This window comes from Topomyia yanbarensis, chromosome 2 (assembly GCF_030247195.1).
Source record: "Topomyia yanbarensis strain Yona2022 chromosome 2, ASM3024719v1, whole genome shotgun sequence".
Lineage (NCBI taxonomy): Eukaryota > Metazoa > Arthropoda > Insecta > Diptera > Culicidae > Topomyia > Topomyia yanbarensis.
In genome coordinates, this window is record NC_080671.1 from 388,234,475 (window position 1) to 388,259,625 (window position 25,151).

Consider the following 25,151-nt stretch of genomic DNA (forward strand, 5'->3'; position numbering starts at 1 on the left):
ATGCTGTCAACGGAGTTATTACGAGCATACTATCCGAGCTGCAGAGGAATTGGCGAAGGAAACAACAAGGAGCGCCATTGGCTACAACGCCGCGTGAAACCACAAATCGGGTTTGGGGAAAAATTCTCCCGCCAGGGAACTCTCCGCCGGTGTAGACTAGGTCCATCGCTTGAGTAATACGTGGCGTAGCGCCGGGTATCGGGTCGCCGGAGCGCCAGTGAACCTGACGTCAGGCTTCATCTGACTCGCCGGACCGACCTCGACACCTTACCGTGTAACCGCGTCTAATAGCTAGCAGTGGGTTGTTTGGGCGCCAGTGAACCGGAAGCTACACTCCACCCGGAATCGCTGGGTGGACCTCAGCACCTACTGGCAGGCCCATTATGTAGATTAGGCCCACCGTCGGGGACTAGATCGAGTGGATCGGGACGAAGCGTGTAAATTCTCCGTCGTGGACTACCCGACAGAATCGTGACAAAAATGGGAGCCAATTTGTTCACGAAACAAACACCGGTACCGAGAGAAATTCCACTGTCGGGAACTCTCTGTCGGAGTAGGATAATATACGAGTTGGTCTCGATGAAGCTGGGAGCTAAATGGCTCAATAAATCCGCACCTAAGCGGCTCACGGGTACGAGAGGGGGGGAGAAGACTCGAGAGTTAAATCAAAGCTCGAGCCACTCCATGAACCAAGTGAGGCTCCGAGATAGAGCAGAAGAAAGAGGTACGACGAAAGCGCAACGATCCCCCTACGAAGTAATAACTTGACGTAGTTCCATGGGAAGAAGGGCGTGAAAAGTAAAAAATGTTTTTAGTGGTTAGGCACGAAGGTGAGTAGTGAGTGCCAACAAACTACAGACCAGGCTTTTTAAGCTTTTTAAACATTATCATAAAAAATACATACGAACTTACATTCATACATACATAATAACTAGATGGCACAAGTTTTTTTCAGAGAGTGTGTAATGTCATGTCATCTAGTCTGTCCAATTCTATGAAAAATTGTCCTATAACCGCGTTGGAGTCTACGTCATAGTGGAAAATAACGGATTGAATCCACTTCTGTCTCTTCCTAATCTCCTTTTTGTCTCCTAGGTCCGAAGCGAATCAATCGACAATTATTGTATACAGTAAACATACTAGCACTGTTAGCTCTTACTCGCGGATATTTTTTCCTACAACTGTTCCATTTCACATGCATCTTATAACAGAATTCCATTATCCCTGTTCTAGTAAATATTCGTAGTTATTAGGATATGCATCATGCAAATCTTCATTTTTTCTATTATTATTACGCCGAGTAGTTAGACGGGTCGCTGTCCATAAAGGATATAAGAAATATTTAACCACGATTACCATTAAGTTGCTCGAACCGAATTCCATCTGGTTCGACTCGACCAGATCACACCGACCCGAAAGGACTACTCAGTATTGCTAAGAACCGATGTACTTGGCCGAAACAAAAATTCAAAAAAAAAAACAAGTCCTAAGTAATTAACTATCTCTTAGGTGCCAGTGCTGCACTCCTTTCCTGAACTAGCACCCAAGCAAATTGATTTATCCACTTGTAAGTAGGAGCACACATACCAACCAACCAACCATGAAAACGTCCGAACAAATGAGAATGGACCATGCCAGTCGAAGGCCACTGTCCCATTTCCATACCGTACAGTTCCTGAACTTTTTTAGCTGGAATTGTAATATATGTTTAATGCGACTTAGAGATTTCATTTCAGTGCTAGTATCTCATTCTCTCTTTTAAAACTTCATGCCTACGATATTGCAACTTACCACTGCTTATTTTTCCGAAATTTACATAACTAGACGCACTGTTCTCCATTCACACGCAAAAAAATGAATGCTAACTACACGCCGAGATGTGTGAATCAGAAAGCAAATTGCACCTACTACGGGAAAAGACCGTCGTGATCAAATTTACGCTAGCTCGAAGAAGACCTACAGTGTGCGAGGTGAAACAGTTGTTAAAAGAGAAAATGGACCTTGATCTCACCGTAGTGACCCATCTCCAACTACACCATTCAAAAAATATTGTATTGATAACGTTCAAGATGCAGAAATCTTTATAGCGTTGATCAACATGCAACATGACGTCGAATACAACATTAAAACCCAGATCTCCATATACATAGACAAGGATTTACTTGAAATCCGTTTACATGATTTGACAACGCAGCTCAGAGTACAAGAAAAAATTTATCGGCATTCTCATCGGAATTCGTGTGGTTGCAGCTGTATCTTCCTTCCCACTTGACCTTCGAATACAAATCCGCTTAAGATATAACTTACATTCAAAGAACGCTATGGACATACTCTGGATAGACGCCCATGTGCCAGTTCTACAACTAGATTGCACACTACGGTAAACCATGCGCTAAAATTGCGAAGGAAAATGCATCTACTAAAAACACACTGAAAAACAGCCTTGCACTGCTAAACCAGAGACAGCCTATCAAACGATAATCATCGATAACCCTAGGCCAACATCCAGTATCGAATGAATAACCAAAAAAGAAGATCGATACACTAAGGTCACTCATGAACACAAGAAGCATAAAAAACAATGAAAACCAAAGATGCTCTGACGACAACGAATACGAACGTACATGAAAGCGTGGGAGAAGTGAAGTCATCCCCGAGAAAGATCACGACCAACAGCAAGCAGTGCTCCTAGGATAGACAAAAAGGCGATTGACGTACCGATAATGTACCATTTGAAAAGCCTTTACCATTTCCCCATTTATTTAAATTACAAATCCTGCTGTCGTGTACAAAAGATCCAATACCAGGGAATGTATTGTTCTATCGTTTATCGTCCACGTAAGGGATCTTCAATAAGGTCAATACGATGTTTGAATTTTTCATTTTATAATACAGAGTAAACAATTGTATCGATTTTATTGCTATCTAAACAACATATAAAATTGAAGTAGATTATGAGGAATTATTCACTAAACTACAAAATCACATAAATAATAGAAACCATAATATATTAAAAATTAAAAATAAAAGCGTTACCTGAATTGTACAAATTTACCGCACCGCTGCTGCTTAGTCTTTTTCAATTTTCCCCTTCCCCTTTCTTCTAGTAACACGAACACTTGTGGCATCCTCCACTACTGTAGTAATCTGTGGCGTTTTACCACCTTTAGGCCGTCCTCTCACTTTTCTTACCACTCCTGCGGATGAGCCGGCTGACCCTGCGCTAGATAGCTCGGTCGCCGAACTAACCGCCGGAGAACTAACCGGTGTCGTGATGTCAATAACCGACGTATCAAACTGAAGGCGTGTCTTAACGGTTGTTTTTCTAGCACTGCCGTAGCCGACCTGAGCGTTTCGTTCCGAATACTTTTTCAGCGAGAGCGTTCCGTTGTTCGATTCGGTTACCGAATTATTTTCGTTGAGGCTGGTATTGACTACTTCATGGTCTGAGTCGTCCAGAATGATGACACAGGAATCGTTTGAATTGGGCTTAGAACCCTCGGTTAACGATTTTAGCAGTACGTCACGATAGGAACTGTTGAGGGAAAGATTTTGTTCTGCTCGGGGGGATTTACTTTCACTGCGTTTGAGTTTTGGGAAATCCGAAACTAGCTTGGGTTTTTTACTGGTGGTTCGAGCTTTGCTTCTCGCAGTCACATTGTTCGTCTTGGGAGTACTGCACTCGATTGCCTTGACCAGAATGTCTTTGAAGGATTCGTTGGAAGATGATGATTTTAGGCAGGGACTCAGAGGTATACGCTTCTTTCGAGTCGATTTAGGACCTGCAGGAGTTTCGCCTTCCACTTTCTTCTTTCGACCGCGTCTCTTTGGAGTTATCTCTTTTTGCTTGGCACTGATATTTACGGCGAACGGTTGTTTTTTATCATTTTTCTGAGCTTCGGCAAGTGGTTTTTCAGGTGAATCGACAAAAATTCGCACCGTTTTCGGTTTCCTCTCAGACCCACAGGATAATCCAGACATGGCGCTGATGAGTGTCGATTCTTCGCTAAAATCTTTGGCGAGAGTTGTTTTCAAACGTTTCCTTGCAACCTGTTTTAGCAGATCATCTGCTCGGCAAGCAGTTTTGGGAATCAGTCTAACTGTTCCGACCTTCGGTGTTCGGGGTTCCACTCGGTTGGATTGCATCACAGTTTTAGGAATCAGTCTATTGGTACCAACTTTTGGTGTTCGAAGCTCTAGTCGGTCGAATTCCACCACAGGCGCGTAATCATTACGTGGATTTTTCTTCAGAAATTCTGCATAGCTGGGTAAGTTTACCGTGGGTTTTATTACCGCATCCAGTGTCTGCAAATCTTTGAGTGCTTCGATGTTCATCTCAACTTCTTCGACTAGATCAAGATCCACGGTTTTAATGCTTTGCAGCATGTCAATGCTTTTGTTAAACTCCTCGCGTGCCAGCTCTAGCTGTCCCTCTTTCGATAGGAACTGACCGTAATGCATGAATGATCGTGCCAAAAACGTCAAGAACTCCTCGTCGTATCCAATCAAAGATGAGCAACTGTATGTGTGCTTCCTAAGCTTCCAATGATGTGCTAAAGCTTCGTACAGATTTCGGCAGTCTGCTGAGCGATTTTTTAAAAAGGCCAACCGAGCATAACTGGCCAGCGTTAACAGCGATTGGCATTTGTACTGTGGATGTGTACAGAACTGACAGCTGCAGCCTGTGTGATGTTGAATTATGTACCGCTTGGCGTCAATTTTCTCTTCGGGAAACAAATTTGGTGAAGGGCTTCTCTTCTGAAATTGGAACGCGCATAATGAAACAAGATCCGTTAAACAAAAAGTAAAGTACCAACACTAACCGAAGGTGATTTAACGAGCTTAACTGCTTTCCGTGTTTGATCCACTGTGTTGGGACTATCCTCGAGTGAGATGAAAGGAATCTCGAGTCGGGCCGATGCTTGTAGGATGGGATCGATGATTTTGTGCGAATGAGCTTTGCCATTCGTGCCTAGCGGGCGAAACATCAACAGCCGATCCATGTAGGTGAGTAGCATCTAGACGGAAGTAATGGAATAGTAGTTGCAAATGTTTAATTTTTTCAAAGACGACTATGCTCAGAGGGTTTATTTTTGTTTTGTATGGTAACTGATACGATACGTTTGTACGCAAATCCTCCCTAAAACATGAATGTCTTCCAAACAAAACTCGTCACTTACCCGGCACTTATCCTCCTTCTCGCTATCGGCACTCATCGCGGCGTACATCGCCAGGATGTGCAACGCACGGAGTCCCGCACCGCGTCGCAATACGAAACGAAGGATCTGTTCCACGTGGGGCTCAATCCGATCGGTGTCATACCGGAGCATCAAGTAGCGCATCGTGTCCACCGTCATCTCCAGTGTGCTGGTTGAGGCAGCAAAGGCATGGTCTGTAGTTAGTTTCTGCATCTCGTTGAAATGACCCAACATTAACCGAATCAAGATACGCGGGGATATCCCCTGCGGTGGTGGCAAGTGGTACACGGTAATTAACCGAAACAGGGCATGATAGATTCGGCCACGAACGATGGAGATGGTGTTGGAGCATTTTTCCGGTAGTTGCTGAAGCAACGTGTTGAGCTTTTGCAAGTAATTGATGGCACCCGAAAGGTTGCTCTCGGATGCACTGTACATCGCCAAGCATACGTAAAGGTTCAAGAAATGATACTGCCGGGTTTCGGGAAGCTGAAGGAGCTCAGCTTCGTTTGAAGCTATAATTTCGAGGGTTTTCTGAACCAATTGATGTAGCGAAGGTATGCAATGATTTTTGTAGACAGGATCATCGAGGAGTTGTTGGTAGATTTTCCAATTCTCGATCAGGTGACCTAGCGAACGACACATATCTAGCATTCGGTTAGGTTTTTGACTTACCAGCATGTAGTTAAGAAGCTGCATTTCTACAGCTCGCCGAGGATGGTAGCAAATCTGATAAAAGTGAGACGTGTTGTCGAGCATAGAAGCTATCTGATTCAGAGAATAGATGAGACTGAAATGTTGGAAAGAAGTTTCCGCCAGTGTGAGTACCATTTCTCGAAAGTTGGTATAGGTTTGCTCTAGCTGAGATAGGAGGATAGCTTCCTGGTCCATTAGGTTCTCCATTAACACGTCGTTAATCTGATCATTGTTTATAGTTTCTTTGTGAAGCGCGCAGCTTTTCAATTTGTTCACGGTGGCTTTAGAACGAGCACTGTACGCATAGTAGTACAGAACTCCCAGTGAACTGTGTCGGCGTATCCGATCGATTGCCGTCTTTGGGCGAGCGTTTTGAATTTGAACTTTTAACGCATCCACGGTCTCATCCGGAATTTCATTAAAAGAGCCATCTCCTAGCATATAAATTGTCATACCGAGCTTCAGCGCATCAGCATTAAGCTGCCTTAGCAGGTGGAAATAGTCCAGGATGTTACAATTCTTATAACGGGATGCCCAGTTCATTTCGGCTAACAGAATAGTTGTTTTTTCCTCGTTATTCAAATCCTGTTCGACTGGAAAGCCAAACTTTTGTAAATCAGCACGAACCAATAGCTGCACGATGTTCATCTGACGAATACTTTCGTCAGTGCCGTTAATTTGATGATTTATCACAGCGTACACGATCTCGTCTAATTCTTTGCATTGTTCCGTGTCATCGTTTTTCTCTCGAAGAACCATCAGTAGCTTGACAAGTTTAATGTCAATTATGTCTACAGCAGATTCGGTGTCTTTTAGGCAATTTTCCACTAACCGGATCAGGTAACTAGGTGTCAAGAAGTCGAACCCATGTCGATACTTAAAATCGGTCACCATTCTAACCAGTTCAAGTAGATCTCTTCCTGAAACAACCTGTAAGGAAGCCCGCACCCAATTGGCAGCGAATCGCAGACCTGTATCTAATAGAGATTGCTTTTTATCACAGTTCATGGCGTCCAGGGTAAGCAATTTGTGCTTCAAAAATCCGTTTACCAAAGCAACCATCTCTGGGCTTATCTGATGACCCGCTTTCGACATGATCATAGCGATATGGACCACCATCGTAGAAATGTAATCTATCAAATGTCGACTGGAACTTTCGCATCGAGCACAAATCTGTGACACGTTTCGTGGGCAGTGTTTGCTGAATTTCGTTAACGTTTTGCACAGCTCTATAGCCTGCATTGCTATTCCTTGAACTTGCAGTTTCATCTGATCTATATGTATCCTTAGTTGCAGAATAATAAAAACAACTACCTCAACCAGTAATGGATCCGTAACAAAGCTCCCACTCAAATCCTTCAGCTTTTCCGAAATCCAAATTAACTTTTTCTCGTCCGGCGCAGAATCACTTTGAAACTTTAAGTATGTTTTTAAAACTTTCACATAACTAGCTACTGGTTCTCCCTCTATCCTATCGAACACGTCTAAGAATCGAACAAACGCCATATACTGCCGGTTGGCCTCACCCAAGCTCAGAATCGTTTCCAAGTAAGTTATACTACTCTGAAACATTTCAATCAGCTCCGTCGGACTGAATCTGCCCTCTATTCGAAACGCATCCACAATGGAGTTGAAAAATTGCGTCGCCCGATTAGGTTCGATGCTGAACAGACGATAAAGCAACGCCGTACCATTGTTGAACACATCGTGAAAAATTGCCAACGCTTTTGCACGCACATCTACTTCTTCCGAGTTAGACCAACACCTCACCAACCGCAAACTGGTCGAGCAGATGAAATCCAACCCATCCGAGATAGCTTCCTTGTACTCAGTACACTTGACCTTCGGCGGTTTACCATGTAGTTCACAAACCACTTTGAGTGCTACTTTGCTAATCCGGAGATACAGTTCCATGTGTTCGTCCATTGCTGGGCAGATATGCATAAGTTGACAACTCTTGATTATCATGTATCGTTTGTTCTAAAAAAAAATAAAATTTAATACGCTTGAGGAAGAAAAAAAGAATGTCTTACCTCTTTGTTGATAATCTTAACCACAACATTGTAAATTCGTGGCACGAAATGTCTCTTCACAGCTTCATCCGCATCCTTGCATTGCTCTATCAAGTATTTCAGCGCTACCAGCAGAGCTTGGCACTGCTCCTTTTTATCGTCATCCAAATCCATATACTCATCCAGCAATTCCTTGAAAACATAAATGGCTGCTTTTTCCCGATCTACCTGTTTACCGATGCCATCGAAAAGATCCTGCAACTCTTGCACCGTTTGGAAGGCGCTGCTTTTCTTTCCGAAACCTTTCCGCAATCCATCGATCCTGCTGGCATAGGACATTTTGATATCCGACCGTTATGCAGGCACCCTACAAGTAATCGGTTCAAGGTTATGTGCAAAGTTCGAGTCGGCGGTTCATTCAAAACAATCAGCACGATCAACTTACCGTTGGTGAATGTTGTCCAGCCGGAATGAGCCTATGCACACGAATTGTTTCCAATTCCTCTAACGAAATAAGCTACAATTGCACTGTCTTACTCTTTATCTTTAAGGTTTTCACTTTTGGTGGCACAATTTTTCAAATATATAGCAATAATCTTCTTTTAATATTTTTCAGTTAGCGTCTGACCCGAACCTCAACAAGTTCCACTTCCAATTTTCCTTCTACTTGATTCATTTCTCATGTGTTCCGTTGAATTTTTATGAAATGCAAATCGTAACGGATATTAGGTAACGCCACCTGCCCGGTGGTAATTACAGGGATGCCAGGTTTTTTTTAGACATTTTCATAATTTTTGATGGTCTGGAAGTTGGCATTTTACTGCAAAAAGCTCAATTACCCGCTGTGAAATCTACAGATTATTAGCGTAAACAAGATGAGCTGAATTTTTGGGTGTTTTTCATCTCTATACTAAGCGAGTTGATATAAGTGTTCGATGTTTTTCATAAAATACGCATCAATAATGATGAATAATGGATGCGTCTTACGGAAAAACATCAAAAAATTATATTAAATCGCTTTGCGTATGATGTCGCAGCAGGTATATATCGATAAAGCTGGTTTTTCTTATTACAACAATGTTTTTTTTCCAACGCAGAAAACGCGAACATGAAATTTAAAATATAGAAGCATGTTGACAGTCTTGATTTGACACTGTCAGAAGCATTTGACATATCGAATTTCACGACAAATGATACCCTGTCAAAAAAAAAAGAATAGATGTTTTCCCGGTTTTCTCGTAGGGTTATTTTGATTTGACATAACGTAGTTAAGTTCAGCTAGAAATGAACCGGAATTCTGGCTGACTCCAGTTCGCATTCCGGCTCCAGTGACACAATCGATTCTAGTTAGAATCGGTTGTGTCCCTGGAGCCGGAATACGAACTGGAACCAGCCAGAATTCCAGTTCATTTCCAGTTTCATTCCACATTACTGCGAAACACCAGAGACTAATTCAAGAGTACTTATTCAAAAGGTCCTAAGTGACATTGAGCTCGAACTGAGAAAAACGAGGCTGAAGTTTCATGGACCTAAAACAAATCCCTATTAGAGAACAAATATGCGTTTTGATGGAACAATTGTGCCAATATAGTCTAAGGACTATGCTCTTTAGATAAATAATGCTAAAAACATGAAATGTTTAGTGCTAATGTAGTTTTTAAGCGCTGTAGAATGATGCGTCCTTTTGAAAATTATAGGACCTTTCACATAGGTCTTTTTTTCGGGCCCAAGAATCATACGACGCTGCACATACGGCTATTTTCAGCAAAGGTAGCTCTTATGACGAATATTGAATTTCTTCAAAGTTTTCGACAAAATGAGCACCGGAATACGAATGTTCTTCATTACTATGGTAAATAGTTGCACTGGATTTAACAGAAGTCTTGCAGAAAAAAAATGCGGGAAAATTTAGTTTATATTAACAAATCATTGGCTGGAAGTGGTTAAAACCAACGAATGGCATGTTTCTTTAGAATAACTAAGCTTTCCAATTATCATTTAATTTATTATACTTACTAAATTCAACTTCGAAAATAAGTCGCATGAACAGAAGAAAATAATTTTTTTTTATTTTGATGCTTAGGACGTTTTTACTAGGTACCTATGTGCAGTGGGGAAAACATGGAATGAAATGAATCTTGCGTCGTTTTTGCATGGCGCCTATGAACAGCTGCAGAGGTTTTGAAATATTTCGCGCATAGGTCCTTTCATTTTAAAAGGTCTCAAGTGCAAAATTTCAAAATATGATCATGAAAACTTTGCGTCTTTTTATATAATACTTGTTATTTTGATAAATACTGGGTATAATGAATCCTGGTTTTCGGTATTCGTTAGCTATGTTGTAATCACATGCTGTGCTGCAAATAACTCAGTTTGTTTACATTTGTCACTAAGGTCCATTTGAATCAGCACTCTTGAATTGAGACGGAGCTGGGACGGGACCTGCGGAAAGAAGAAAAACGCGTGTCAAATTGATCCGGCACGCAAATGTCAGATTGAACCGGCTGTTCTCAGAGTGATTAATATGGAGAGTATTGTATTTGAAATTGAGAAAATGTTAACTTTTTTCAAATATATCAATAAATTGGGTCATTAAGCTATATACAGTTTCCCATTCCATTCGATAAATTTTAGGTCCAATATACATAATAAAACATCATTTCAAAAAAAATTCGTTATAATACGTAAAAACGATTTTTTTGTTTTTTAATCTTATAAAAACTTGGCAACCATACATAGGAAAACTGCGGTTGTTTACATCTGGCCCATCAAGACAACATCCAAAATGAAAAAAAAATTATATTCATTGTATGGTGTTTATGTCAAATAAAAATAACCCTGCGGGAAAACCGGGAAAACATGTGTTCATTTTTTCTGACAGGGCATCATTTGTCGTGAAATTCGAAATGTCAAATTCTTCTGATAGTGTCAAATCCAGATTGTCAACATATTTCTTTATTTTAATTTTATTTTTTTTTTTAATTTTTTTTTCCTTAGTTGGAAAAATACATTCTTGCAATCACGAAAATCAGCTTTATCGATGTATGTAATAAAAAAAGAGTTTTTTTCTCATTTAATGACCCAATTAATCATCAGATCAATAATAATAGTGGAGATGATAGTAACAAAAAATCAAGACTGTGCAATAGAGAGAACTTTTTTAGTATTTTTTTTAGGTTCGATAACATTTTATAGTGATCAAAAATATTATTGAATAAATTCAGAATTTTATTTATGCATCGATAGCATACTTTTCTATCTGCCTCTCGTTTCTTCTGCTATAAATTTCATGCATTGGACATATTCGGTCTATCCACTCATTGAATGCTTACTAGAAGTATATGCCGAGGGGAATGACACATACGGATTATCACGAATAGTCATGCCAATTGCTTAAATTTTCTTCTACACAATCAATGAAGTTTCTAGGTAAATAACAACGTTCAAATTCGTAATCATACTCGATCCATACGCAACTACACACTATCTATACTTATCTATACGTATGCATTCAAATCAAAGTACTCTGACTATTGATGGAAGACGTCCGGCAACTGCAAAACATATGCTAGAAAATGCATAAAAAACACAGCAGAATAAAAAAGACGGGAATAAAAAGTATGCTAGCTGTGCATATTTTTTTTCTCAGAGTAGGAACAATGTTGTATAAAATAAATATAAATAAACCGAGTTGCAATCGTCTTCGTTGTCTGGACGATCGAATGATTTTGAATCTCGAGGATCAACGTAATTATGTTCCTTCAAGACTGGCGACGAGTACAATAGAAGAGAGCTCCGTAATTTGTCTCCATAGTTCGTCATCATCTGAATCAAGATCTAAGCACGAGTATATTGACGGAACTTTTGTGTACGTTCCCTACTCTATCTACGTAGTAATCGTAAATGAGCCTAAAGATTCATTCAGACAATTTAATAACACGACACATGAATATTTTAAAATACATACGCTACAAATTCTCGTTCACTAATTTCGAGATCGTCAATTCTTGTGAACTTCTCCGACTGTTCCCTCAAATCAGGATTCACCGGAAAACGGTGAAAAGTTATCTCCGGATTTTTCGCTTTACAACGACCGCAATTTTTTACCTTGCACTTCATGACAATGGATTCACGAAAAATTGAAAGTACACTATGAATTCTTGTTTGTTCTTTAATAAAGTCATGTCATTTCTTGAACTACACCAAGTATTAGTGTGTGAGTGAATCGAAGAAGTAAGATATAACAAACAAAAAGAAATAATAAGAAATCGTGAATCCGCAAGTCCCGTCCCAGGAATAAACATCCAACGAATCGGACTAACGAAGGATGACTTCCTCTAGCTGGGAGCTTGACGTAAACGATTATTGTCAAAAAAGGGCAATTGAACGTATAACGAACTAAACAATTTAACCGCCATTATGGCACGTAAAAAGCTGGATATATGTAGGGAGTCAAGGGATTCAAATCTCTGCTTTTACCTGATTTCATCACATACGATATGATCAGAAATAAATCAATGAAACTTGCTTTAAAACCAACCGGGAAGCACGTCATCTTCCAACAGCATAGTCCTTGTTTAGATATGTGCAATTTTGGATAGAAACTTGTAGAAAAATTCGCCACCTAACGAGAGTATCAAACGTCTGGACAATCAACCTTGTCTGTAAATCTGGCATCGCTGGATAGGTAATATTTCCACTATACGTGAACGCACTCTATTTCATTTTCTACATGTTCCAATACACAACAAAAATCTTACACGCATATATAGATGTGTGCGTGTAATCGACGCAGCAGCACCAGCTGTCAGTGAGCAAAGAAAAAGAAAGCTGCTGTCATCACGAACTAACAGCAACGTTTTGTGAATAGTAGCGAGAAAAAAAGAACCGCAAGCTGCCCAAAGTGAAAAACAAAAAAGGGCATCTTTCCGGTTGTAATTTCAGTGCAGACTCCTCTAGTTCCTTAACCCGAACCACAGGAAGTAGCCGGGAAGCACCATAGCAATGGAACCTTACGATGTGATAGTGAATCAGCCAGTTGTGATCGACAATGTACGTATGCAGATCATAGCCGTCGTAGCATAATGCAAAGGGAAAAACTTGGGTGTGATCAGAGATGCCAGATTTGCAGACAAGTCTGCAAATTCGCAGACTTTTAATTTAAGCTGCAGATTTTTTCGATGACGCAGATATTTGCAGATTTTCTAGTTTGGGTGCAGATATTTGCAGATTTTTTAGTTTTGTTGCAGATATTTGCAGATTTTTGAATATAAAGGCTTTTGGTTACACTAGCTTTCCTGACATTTTTGTTCTTCCCAGACATTTAAAATTATTGTTGCAGACATTTGAAAAAAGTACCTGGCATCTCTGGGTGTGATTAATTTTGTTGTAGAATAATTTTTTGGATCGTTACCTTGGGTAAGGGTGGGCAACAGCAATAGGGGAAGAGAATGGTTTTGCGATGTCTGGACTTGTACCGGTGGCAAGTTAGACAAGCTGACAGATGGTATAGCACTGCAGCGGAATCGATTCGAGCAATGACATCACCGAGGCACAGTTTCTAGTTACGATGAATATAGCTACCTATGTAATTTACGTCAGCATTTTTTGTTTATGAAGTAGAATTACGATGCTTTATCGTTTCTTCTTCCCATAAAATGTAAAATTTCACAAAATAATACAAAAACCCGGAAGATCATTTTTTTATTTACTGTATTATGAGTGGAATCTGTCCTGTTTACCGCATAGACGTATCTTCAGATCCATGGGATTGCCGATTTTATAGCGCTGTTCCGGGCAAGGGCAGGTCACGGCATACGGATGCTCCAAATAACGGGTACATTGACGCATATATTCATCTGTAGGCCGGGACAATTTGGGGTAACGTTTCAAGCATATTTTGAAGTAGGGAAGTTTGTGCAGGCATTTGTCATGGTTTCGATAATAATCCCGATGCTGCTGGCAATTCAGATAAAATTGGTCCACTTCTTGCAATCTCGCCATGTCGAATACAGTGAGATTTTCTCTCTTAGGAACAGTACATTGTATTTGCTGACGAATTTTTGAGCGATTTAGCGACATGGTTTTGGGCTAGACTATTAAATATATTCGATTGTTACAGGGATCCGGTATGATAAAAGCTGGCTTCGCCGGAGATCACATCCCAAAGTGTCGTTTTCCAAACTAGTGAGTATATCAAGGCTTACTTTGATAGAAAAAGGAATATTAATTTTTTTTTTTTTTTCATTAGCATGGGAAGACCCAAGCATGTTCGGGTGATGGCTGGCGCCCTAGAGGGAGACGTATTTGTCGGACCAAAGGCTGAGGATTATCGCGGTTTGCTTAGTATCCGTTACCCAATGGAACACGGCATAGTAACAGATTGGAACGACATGGAGAAAATTTGGACATATATTTACAGCAAAGATGAGCTGTCCACATTCTCCGAAGAGCATCCGGTGCTGTTGACGGAAGCTCCGTTAAATCCGAGGAAAAATCGCGAAAAGGCTGCAGAAATTTTCTTCGAAACTTTCAACGTACCAGCCCTATTCGTGTCGATGCAGGCCGTGCTTAGTTTGTACGCTACTGGGCGTGTTACCGGCGTCGTTCTGGATGCCGGTGATGGTGTGACACACGCCGTTCCTATTTACGAAGGTTTCGCAATGCCTCACAGCATTATGCGTGTGGACATTGCCGGGAGAGATGTCACCCGATACCTCAGAACTCTTATCCGAAAGGAAGGGTTCAACTTTCGCACAACCGCAGAATTCGAGATTGTTCGTTCCATCAAAGAAAAGATCTGCTATTTGCCGACGATTCCGCAAAAGGAAGAAAGCGTTGATACGGAAAAAGTGAAGTACACACTGCCCGATGGAAACATACTGGAAATAGGTCCAGCTCGGTATCGCGCACCGGAAGTGCTCTTCCGTCCGCACATGCTCGGCGAGGAATGCGAAGGAATTCACGAGGTGCTGATGTACTCGATTCAGAAATCGGACATGGATCTGCGGAAGATGTTGTACCAGAACATCGTACTATCCGGTGGATCGACACTGTTTAAAGGTTTCGGCGACCGATTGCTGTCGGAGATTCGAAAACATGTGGCGAAAGATATGAAGATAAGGGTGAGTTGAAAAATACTAATTTCTTGTAAAATTAGTTTATTTAAATATTACACACCTTTGACCTTTTAATTCATGCTAAATTCACAGATCGCAGCACCTCAGGAACGTATCTACTCCACTTGGATGGGTGGTTCGATTTTAGCTTCCCTGGACACGTTCAAGAAAATGTGGGTTTCGAGACGTGAGTTTGACGAAGATGGTCAGCGGGCGATCCACCGGAAGACTTTCTAAGAGTAGTAGTATAACATTTCACACGAAAAACTCACTTACCGTGCTAGCTTCACAAACTCACACGCGCAATCGATTGTTCGACAAACAAAAAAACTCATCAGGTCGACTCGGATGCAAACCGAGACTTCAGGGTATGGTTCGGACCAAAGGTAAGTCTTCAGAGATGGAAGAAGAGTTAAGAACACTATAATTTAAAATGAAAAGAATCATGCAAAATAATACTTTTCCATCAGTTTTAAATTGGAAGATGAGCCGTCAGTGCTGATTTTGTGTTGCTATAAACCTTAAAAGCGAGCAGAATTAAAGAATAATTTAATTATAATTAAGGTAGCAATGTGATTAAAATCGTGTGTACTATTTATGTCTTTCTGTTAGCTTCTGAGAACAAATTTTAATACAATTTGCTGAGATTCAGGGTTTCGTAATATGCTACTGTTTTTCCCTCTAGTTGAATACCGCGAATAAAAACATTTCTAAGGTATGCTCATTGCTTATACTGATGCACGTTTTCTTATTATGCTTATTCGAAGATACAGTTGAGGTTCACACGAAGATTCTTTTAAGATTCCAGAATTTTTTTGGAGCCCGAAGATAAAATTCAAACCATGTTTGTTGCCTTTAGCTTGAGATTCAGAATCTTAAGATGCCAGCCATTCCAGCTGTTTCCTTTTTTGCAAAATGTACTTCATTCGTTAAAACTTTGTTCAATTTAGTGTCATTTATTTGGCATATCTTCACTACTCTTTATTTTATTGCCAATAGAGCTACTTTCGGAGAAATCTAGCAGTATGGGTCATCTTTTTTCAAAGACTATTAAATTACAAAATAATAATTTATGCTTAACAAAGTTATGAAACAAATCATAAGGTAATCTAACTAATTAATATATTAGATATTATAAAACTATTGAAGAACGAATATGATAATAACACGTGCGGCATACAGATAGGAAAGGCCCTGGAGGAGAGAATATATAACGAAATGTGGAAACCTTAGATATTACTTATGTTATGACAAATAGAAGAAAAGAAACTCCATTGTTTTATGCTAAGGCCGCTTACAGAGTGGCAGCAAGAAGCTCAGCTGGAGCTGGTATAGACATTAGGATGCGAGGTACGATAAACCTGCGTGCAGCAAACTGAAGGAATGATGTCAGAGTAAAAACCGAGCGGATCTGCGTCACGCATCGTAACGTCAGTACCAGCGCCAGTACAGTTTCTCGCCGCCACTTTATAAGCGGTCTAAATATCTAATATCGACCTATGAATCCAACCATGGAGAACCTACTCTATCCAACCCGTTACCGAATTCGTGTTAAAGACAAGGATTACATGACAACTTCTTTGTTGGATTCATTTCTAACTTCAAGGGCAATATTCCCACAGTCACACGCTACCTAGTGACTAAAAGAAACTCCTTCTAGTCACAAGGTGACGCGAGTGTGAGAATTGACTTATTTGACGTCTAGGACACAAACAATTGCAGTGTATGCAGTGCAGGTCAGGCATCCGCTGCCACTTCGTCCTGTCATCGGCTACACTCAGTTTTGTGGGAATCCAGAACCACTCGGATTGGTCGGTGTTTTCTAAAATTTCTCCGACCCGTGTGCCAACAAATTTGCTGTACTTCCTATGATCTTAGCGCAACCAACAAAGGACATCTCTTGAATCAGCCCAGAAAAAAACGTTTATGTACTGCAATACGGTGAGTTTCTCCAATCGCTTTCGCCAGACGCATTCCGATGATCGGCGCTTGTAGTTCCAACCGAGGAATCGAAACATACTTCAGGGGTGCGATACGAGTTTTTGCAGCAACAAAGGCACATTCTATCGAGTCACCTTCTTCGTAGCGAAAGTATGCTAGCGCTGCGTACCCATTTTCGCTAGTATCAACGAAAACATGCAGCTGAATTACAGATGACGACGTTGTTATTGTTCGTTAGCATCGCGGAAAGGAAACTCTCCACAATGTTCAACAGGCTGAGCCACGTTCTCTACTTCGAAAGTTGTTGACCGGTTATCGGTTCATCCCAACCAATGAAGAAGGGCTTTGAGGAACATCAGCACGTTGGCCAGAAGTCCGAGTGGGTTGTACACCGACATGAGGGTTCGTTGTACTTCACGCTTCGTAGGGGAAAGCAACTGTTGCCTGCATCGTTACGGGATTTTAAAGGTAAACGTATCGCTGATGGTATTCCACCACATACCCAGTACATTCTCGGTTGCCAGCTCGCTAGACTTGTTCAAATCCTTCTAGAAAGAGATGCGTTCACCCATGGCATCTACCACCTTTTTAGAGTTGGACGGCCATCCTCGGATCTCGAAGCCACCTCCAGCATGTATGGACCTTACATCCTGCACGAGCTTTACCACCTACCGATCTGATTCCACACTACAGAGCATATCATCAACGTATGTTCCCTTACAGATCGCCTCAACAACTTCCGGAAACTGTTGCTTGAACCGTCCTGCGTTTAGGTTTTTCACGTATTGTGCACTGAACGTCATCACTTGCATGACGTAAGTCGTCGGGTTATTTCCTGGATTTCCATCATTCCAGAGAAGCTTTTGGCAGTGCTGGTCTTCACTGTTGATCCGGACTTGGTGAAACATCTCGCGAATATCCCCTGAAATTGCTACACGATATTCGCGGAACCGTTGTAAGACGTCCGGAAGTGGCGTAACTTGATCAGGCCCTTTCGGCAGGAACGAATTCAACGAAACGCGTCCCACCTTGGCTGCAGCATCCCACATAATTCTAAGCTTTCCAGATTTGTTAGGATTGACAACCGGAAAGATGGGCAGATACTACGAGCGTTCCTTGCGCATAACTTCTTCCTGTGCCGAAAGCTTACGAATCTATCCCTTAGCCTTGTAGTCCAGAATTTTCTCGTGAAGATATTTCGCTAATTCAGGCTCCCGAAACAGGCGCTTATCAAGAGTTTTTACTGTCCTGTAGCTGAACATTGTCATACCGCCGAAACAGACCGCTCTCATATCCTTCCTCTAGTCTCCTCGTGCCCGATTGCCATCATCGCTTCTTGGTCTTCTTTCGACAGTGCACTCGGAGACATCTTGAGGAACTTACTACATCTGTCGAGACCTTCGCATGCCTTTGAACACGCCAAGCATGCTTTGCATGCCTTTTCCTCAAGCGGTTTCGTGGAATGTAGATGGATGTAGGCTTCTTCCTTTCGGTTTCTTCTTTCAAGCTTCTGCGGTTTGACCTACAATTGTGGTCGAATCACCCCGCTTAAAGCCTCTACCATTCGTACAAGTCACTCGTTGAACTCCAGCAATGTAGTTGCACGACACTCTTCCGATAAAACGCCCAATTCATTTTTAAGGTTGGTGGGAGGCTGTCAACTAATTCTTGTAGCAATGCGACATTTTACAACTGCTCATCCATCTGGCACACCTGGAACGTCGCACATAGATTCTGCACTGCAACACCGAAATCCATGATCGTTTGCATTTTGTCCACCTTGTGTGTGGGCATCATCCTAATCTTCCGCACCATCGTCTCCACAATGGACTCCGGATTCCCGAAAAATGTTTTCAATCGATGCATGATCACCGGAATGTTGTCGGGATGTAGAAGCAGATTTTTGACAGATCTTAACGCTTTGTCGTAGAGACTTTTTTCAAGCCGATCATGCAACTCATCGTTTCGAAAACCGCACATCCGGCAAGTCTTCTCGTACGCTGCGTTGAATCGTAGCCAATCTTCAGGATCGCCGCCAAATTTTGGTAGGTCTATCACCGTTTGCCGCGCCGCAAGATGACCTCTCGTGATTGGCACGTCATCACCGTTCGATCTTCGTTATTCCGGTTGTGGGGTAGATGTTACCATCGCACAGTGGATCCACTCCATACAAAAGCTGGACAAAACCTCAAAAGTAGTTTAATACTATGTTCACACTACAGAGTTAAAACACGTTATAATAATTGGCAACAAGAAAAATGTCATCAAGATAGCGTTAAAACATGTTTTAACTCGTAGTGTGAACGTAGTATAACATGACTGAAAATATTATCTAATACTACACCGAGCAAAAAGCATCTGAGAATTTCATAAGTCTCGGAATATGAACCAACCTTCTGACGAAGCGTTGCTCATTATGTATAAATTTTAATATTTAATGAGAGTTTTCTCTTCAATCTTCTGAAGGGATGTACACTTGGCGGTTAATTTGTCCCGAATTGAGTTCTACAAGATGACCACACGAATGAACTCATGATGAATGACGCTCATGTTTGACGATTCTCAGTGGTTTGTTTACTTTGTCAGTTGCGTGAGTTCGAGTGCAACGGGTGCCCATCTGTTACATTCAAACTCACGTAACTCCCATGTAAACAAACCACCGAGAATTGTTAAACGAAGTTCATCCGGCTCATTTTGTGGGGTTATGTCGGTTGGTGTAAAACCTAATATCCTCTCAAGGTTGATTTTTACTGTTGACTTTTTGTCTACTAAAAATGCTCGAGAAATGTCAGCCATGTTCTATTTTTTTATATAAATGCACAATAATATCCATAAATAAAAAACTTATGGCATTCATTCGAACATTGTGATGAATTTGATAAGACAGTTCTATGGAAATCTTTATTTCAACTATGTTTTCTACTTATAAATGTCAGCAATTTTCATAAATGGGCACCTATGGCGTTTATTCGGACATTTTTATAATTTTTATAAGACTGTCTTATGAAAATAATAAGAGATGGATTTGGAAAAATTCCCCTCCAAATCATAAGACAGATTTATAAAATCCATTTAAAATCCTTATGTCTGAAAGTCATAAGACATTTTTATGGAAATTGAATGTAAATTTTGCTCGGTGTACGTTCACACTACGAGTTAAAACGTGTTTTAACGCTATCTTGATGACATTTTTCTTGTTGCTAATTATTATAACGTGTTATAACTCTGTAGTGTGAACATAGTATAAGGATAATTTTGGTGGGCTGAGCTTGATTTTGATGAAATTAGGACGCTAACATGAAAATTGGACAGTCTAGGGTGGTTCAAAAAGTTTTTTTTTCGTTTCGCAAAAGTGAATTTTATTAACTTTTCAAAACAGATACTTCGTAAGTGAACAGAAACATTTTGATTTTCTAGGATAGTCCTTAGTAACGATGTAGCTAGGGTGGTTCCAATTTTTCGAAATCTGGTGAATAAAATAATTGTATACATTTGCTTGTAGATCTTCAGTCCAATCTGAATACCATTGTTAAAAAAAATCATCCCTTCATAGCTCTTTAAGAGGTAATCCCCATGTACTAATTTATGAATGTATGCGTTTAGAAACGTTATAAAAGATAGCATATCTTAAAGTGTTCGATACAATGCCTTAAATTCTTGTTTTGGTTTATTTATTTATAGCTATCACCAAAACTATTAAAAGATGTCAGGTTTATTTGATTTTGATGGAGATCTCAAATCATGCCCTACTATGCTCTAGTCACAGTTGCTCATACGATGCGTACCGCAACTAAACCGCTCAATACTTTTCCATTGATTTTCAATTCCAATGATGATATGAATATCTTTCTTTATTGATCTGACTTTTTCGTGCTAAAATATCCTAAGCATACTTTGCACTGTTTGTGTATGCTTTGAAATAGAGGCGTGGGCGTTTTTGCATAAAACTCTCGTCAATTTGGAAGTGAATTATTGAGGGAGGTTTTGAATTTGATTGTTGATTGTGATAGATTCAATAGGGAGTTTGCACTTGAAAATAAATGTTGCATCACTGGCCATTAACTAAAAATCGGGTAGAAAAAAATACTTCACACACTCATGCGTTTAACTTACACCGGTTATCAGTACAGCTAACGACCAGTACCTACCAAAGAGATAAGATTCATGGAATGATATAATAATAGTAGCAGTTAGTTTGCATCGTTGGCTTCTATTTATTTGAATTTTTCTATACTGCAGATAACTGTGAAAATGTAGAAACATGAGCCATAGTTGCAAGACGGATAAGGCATACTTATATTTGTATCAAGGAAATCGCTCCAAATCCTAAATTTACAAGCAGCGTTCAGAAAAAGAAATCCACTGGTGAATAATAATGCAAAACTTCACGAAATCAAAAAATACCATGCGTCTCCATGAATAAACTAATTTTACAAATGACCAAATATCAACCCTTGGCGCAAAACGGTGCAAGATGACACTATGATTTTTGAAAACTCGATAAAATTCTACTTTAGTTGTACTAGATGAGATCCTTTTACACGCTTTTACCGATAAAGAGATGACACTCTGAATGTAAATAAGTGCGCGTTAAACAACATAGTTATATTGATTTCATTAGTAACTTTTCAAATACTCATTATTTATCAAATCGAAATACACCATTGAATTCCTGAGATGATTTTCTATCAGAAACTTCTGTATGTGTTGTTAAATTATCATTGTACTACCTATTAAAGCGAGATGAATTAGAATGAACAAAAACTTTTTGTCACTCAAATTCTTGCAGATTTTCAAGACCTTGTACGGTTCAAAAAAATGTAAAAATGTACTTATATTTTTCAATCGATTGACTCAAAAATTTGGCGAATACAATATTAGATATGGTGCATTTAGGAAAAAATATAAAAGGTATGAAAATCGGCCCCACTGTGCGATTGTGTAGCCTTTTCATATGAGAAGGGCAAAAAGGTGCAAAATCAGCCAAAAAGACTGCTTCTAAAAAAAATTTGGATAACATATAATCTCGACGTTTCATGCAATTTAAGACATTTGGCAACAAAAAATACAAATTTCATGGGGTCTCCCTTTGAAATGAAAATTTCTATGGGAATTTCTTATATGACCAGACGATTAATTTAACTAATTGCGGAACCACATAACCAATCCGTACGACATTTCATAGGAGTCTATAATATACCTTTCGTTTGTGAAAATCGGCCCAGCTATCTCCGAGACACTGATGTGAGTTTTTTAATTTTGAAAGATGGGCATTTTTCCGGGCACTTCCAGAACCGTCTATGGTGGTCAATGTGGCCAATAGGATTGGGTAATAAAAATCGATAAATGTCGAGCAATCACTTTGATTCACATTTCTGTTTGATTCCAGTGAATACTCATATGTTCCTTGAAGCCTACTACCAGGTCATTAAAAATCTCCGGGTCAAAGCCTTGCGTGGTAACCCTAGTGGCCAACAAGATGTCGATCGGCCATCAGGAATCTAGAACTGCGAATGCAAGATGTGTGGCTCCTATTTTAGCAAAAAAAAAATCCTTTTTTGCATTTATGGCGGTATCGGTTTGAATAGAAGTTTTCTTTGTGACTCCACAACCCGTAGCTCCGCAACAGGAAGTCGGATCGAGATAAAAATGAATAGCAGTTTTTAGGGACGCAATACCGTTCATTTTCTAAGCTTAGTCAAATCGGTCTAGTCATCACTGAGAAATCGATGTAACTGTCATTCTGAATTTGGATACATCCGCCGGGGCTTCCGGAAACGTCGATGCTGGCTAATGTGGTCATCGAGACTTTGAATGACTGTTAGTGACCTAGAACTACACATCCAAGCAGTTCTGGTAGCATTTTAGAAAATTTTTCACCTTTTGGAAAACAAATTTCACCTTTATTCATTCATCGTTGTATACGTTGAAATCGGAATTTGCTACGTGTTCGTACTCATCACCCTGTAATTCCGGAACCGAAAGTCGGATCAATTTCAATAGCAGCCAATGGGAACGCTGTACATTTCATTTGAGACCTAGTTTGTAGAAATCGGTAAAGAATTCGATGAAAAATGGATATGATGTTACCTTGGGACTTGGTAAGTTCCCCGGGGGCATCAAGAACCGTCATAGATGGCTAAAGTGGTCAAAGCAATTTCGGTGGGTCATTAATGATCTAGACATGCAAATCCAAGTATTGTTGCACATCATGGTGGTACCAGTTTATATGGGAATTTGCTGTGTGATCGTACTCTTCAACCCGTAACTCCGGAACTGGAAGTCGAATCAACAAAAAAAATCAATAGCGATCTATGGGAAGGTTGTTCCTTTCATTTGAGACTATGTTTGTGCAAATTGGTCCAGCCATCTCTGAGAAAATTCGGTGAGATTGTTTGACACATACATACACACAAGGGCAAGGCAAAAATTGGGGATTTTGGGGACAGAATGATCAAGTACCACACTTTTCCGTATTTTTCGAGAAATGTAAATAACTCCATTTAAGTACTAATATTATTTCCAATAAAAAGAGGTATGAATTCTAATTTTCTGAGTGCTACTTTAAAAGTTATAGCATGTAATATATTTTCCCTCCATATTTTCCCATAGTAACAATTTCAAAAACTTCAAGCGAAGTGGGCGGAGCCTAAAATTGTCCAAATGATGTGAAATTTGGCATGTAAGCTTACTTTGAGATTTGTCATAATGTGAAGGGGGGGGGGGGGGGGTAGGACTTTGAGAATTTAAAAAAAATTGCAATGCCGTACTGGGGACTGGGCAGGAACAAACACTAAATCAATAATGATCGTGCCCAGTACAAGTAAACCAACTGCTCTACTGCCCATAAAAGCAAGAATCCCATATTGAAAAAAGAAGAATCCCATATTGAAAAACAGCAAGTCGAGAAAAACGCTGTTGAAGATTTCCATTTTCATTGAGCCTTATGGATGGGAAACCATGTTTTGGTATTTTTTTCGATATTTTCTAAGCAAAAACGATTACCGTATTTGTGTATTGTGATTCAGTGATGAAACAGAATAAGGGAACATGGGGAGACTTGACCAGGTTTTCAACTAAAACTGCATAAATCTCTAAAAAGGCCTTCAATCCCTTAAAAGTCATAGAGATATAATGTACAAAGTCATTGTGTGTCTTCATGATTTTTTGCAGAATTTTTAATTTATATTTTGAAAATTTACAAAAGTTTTTCTGAGATCGTTTTTTTGGTCAAGTCTCCCCACTGCGGGGAGACTTGACCAAGGCGTGGGGAGACTTGACCAAGAGAATTTTGAAAAATCATAACAAAAAATAATGACAGAAAAAATACTGTATTTATTTTTTTCCATATTGTCGAGATCTTTAGGTAGCAGTAAAAATATAAAAGGGTTGCATTTGATAAATTTCGATTTTTTTAATGCATTTCTTTTTAACCCTTTCATGCCCAACTTTTTTCTAGTGCATGTAGGGTTTCAAAACTATTTTTCCTTTAAAACGGTGGGGTCAAGAAACTCGAAAAACCTTTTTTCATAAAGGTAGGTGCTTTCCATGCAGTGCTAGAAGCAGCTCAATTTTTACCTTTTAATGCTCACTACAATTTTCCTAGAATATTTACAATAGTCCAACTGCGTGGAAAACGTAGCCAAAAATAGTCTAAATTGATAAGTTTTATCAGTTTTCACTAATATTGCAACATAACGAAGTTTTATGAAAAATTCATTTTCCGTCGTCAACGTAAACGGTTCCTGGCAGCACTGCTCCATCGGAGTTCAATCAGACTAATTGCAATAACTTCAGTTCTAGAGCTGATCCTTGTAACTGTTAATACTCAAATGAAAGCCAATAGTCACATTTATTAACGTTACTTGTTTTTGTGAGCAAATCTTGCCTCAATCAAAAGTTATAGCTGTTTAAAAACGTTGTTGTCCACAAACAACATGGGCATGAATGGGTTAAGATGGTATATTAGTACATTGATAGTAATTCGTAGTCGAGTAGATATGCCCATACAAAGTTTGATAAAAAATTACACCATTTAACGCAAATTTATTAATCACGTAATATTTTCTGTAAGGAATCGATTTTTCATTCCAAACTTTTAAAATCACCTTAAGGGATCGGAACAAGTATAAAAATATTTTTGAAAAAAATTTAAGAATCGAATAGCAGACACCATAGCCAAAAAT

General features: G+C 39.8%; 2 protein-coding genes across 2 annotated transcripts; one reads left to right on the top strand and one right to left on the bottom strand.

The window, feature by feature from the left end:
- Window positions 1-2,875: 2,875 nt before the first annotated feature.
- On the bottom strand, window positions 2,876-8,559 carry LOC131684753 (uncharacterized). Its single transcript, XM_058967882.1, has 5 exons — window positions 8,352-8,559; window positions 7,928-8,273; window positions 5,181-7,874; window positions 4,824-5,018; window positions 2,876-4,758 (listed from the first exon to the last, which is right to left on the bottom strand). Exons 2-5 carry the CDS (start codon window positions 8,243-8,245, stop codon window positions 3,070-3,072), a joined length of 4,896 nt encoding a protein of 1,631 aa, XP_058823865.1. The 5' UTR covers window positions 8,246-8,273; window positions 8,352-8,559; the 3' UTR covers window positions 2,876-3,069.
- Window positions 8,560-12,721: 4,162 nt separating this feature from the next.
- LOC131684754 (actin-related protein 1) lies at window positions 12,722-16,256 on the top strand. Its single transcript, XM_058967883.1, has 4 exons — window positions 12,722-12,958; window positions 14,028-14,092; window positions 14,157-15,030; window positions 15,118-16,256. Exons 1-4 carry the CDS (start codon window positions 12,911-12,913, stop codon window positions 15,259-15,261), a joined length of 1,131 nt encoding a protein of 376 aa, XP_058823866.1. The 5' UTR covers window positions 12,722-12,910; the 3' UTR covers window positions 15,262-16,256.
- Window positions 16,257-25,151: the final 8,895 nt, after the last annotated feature.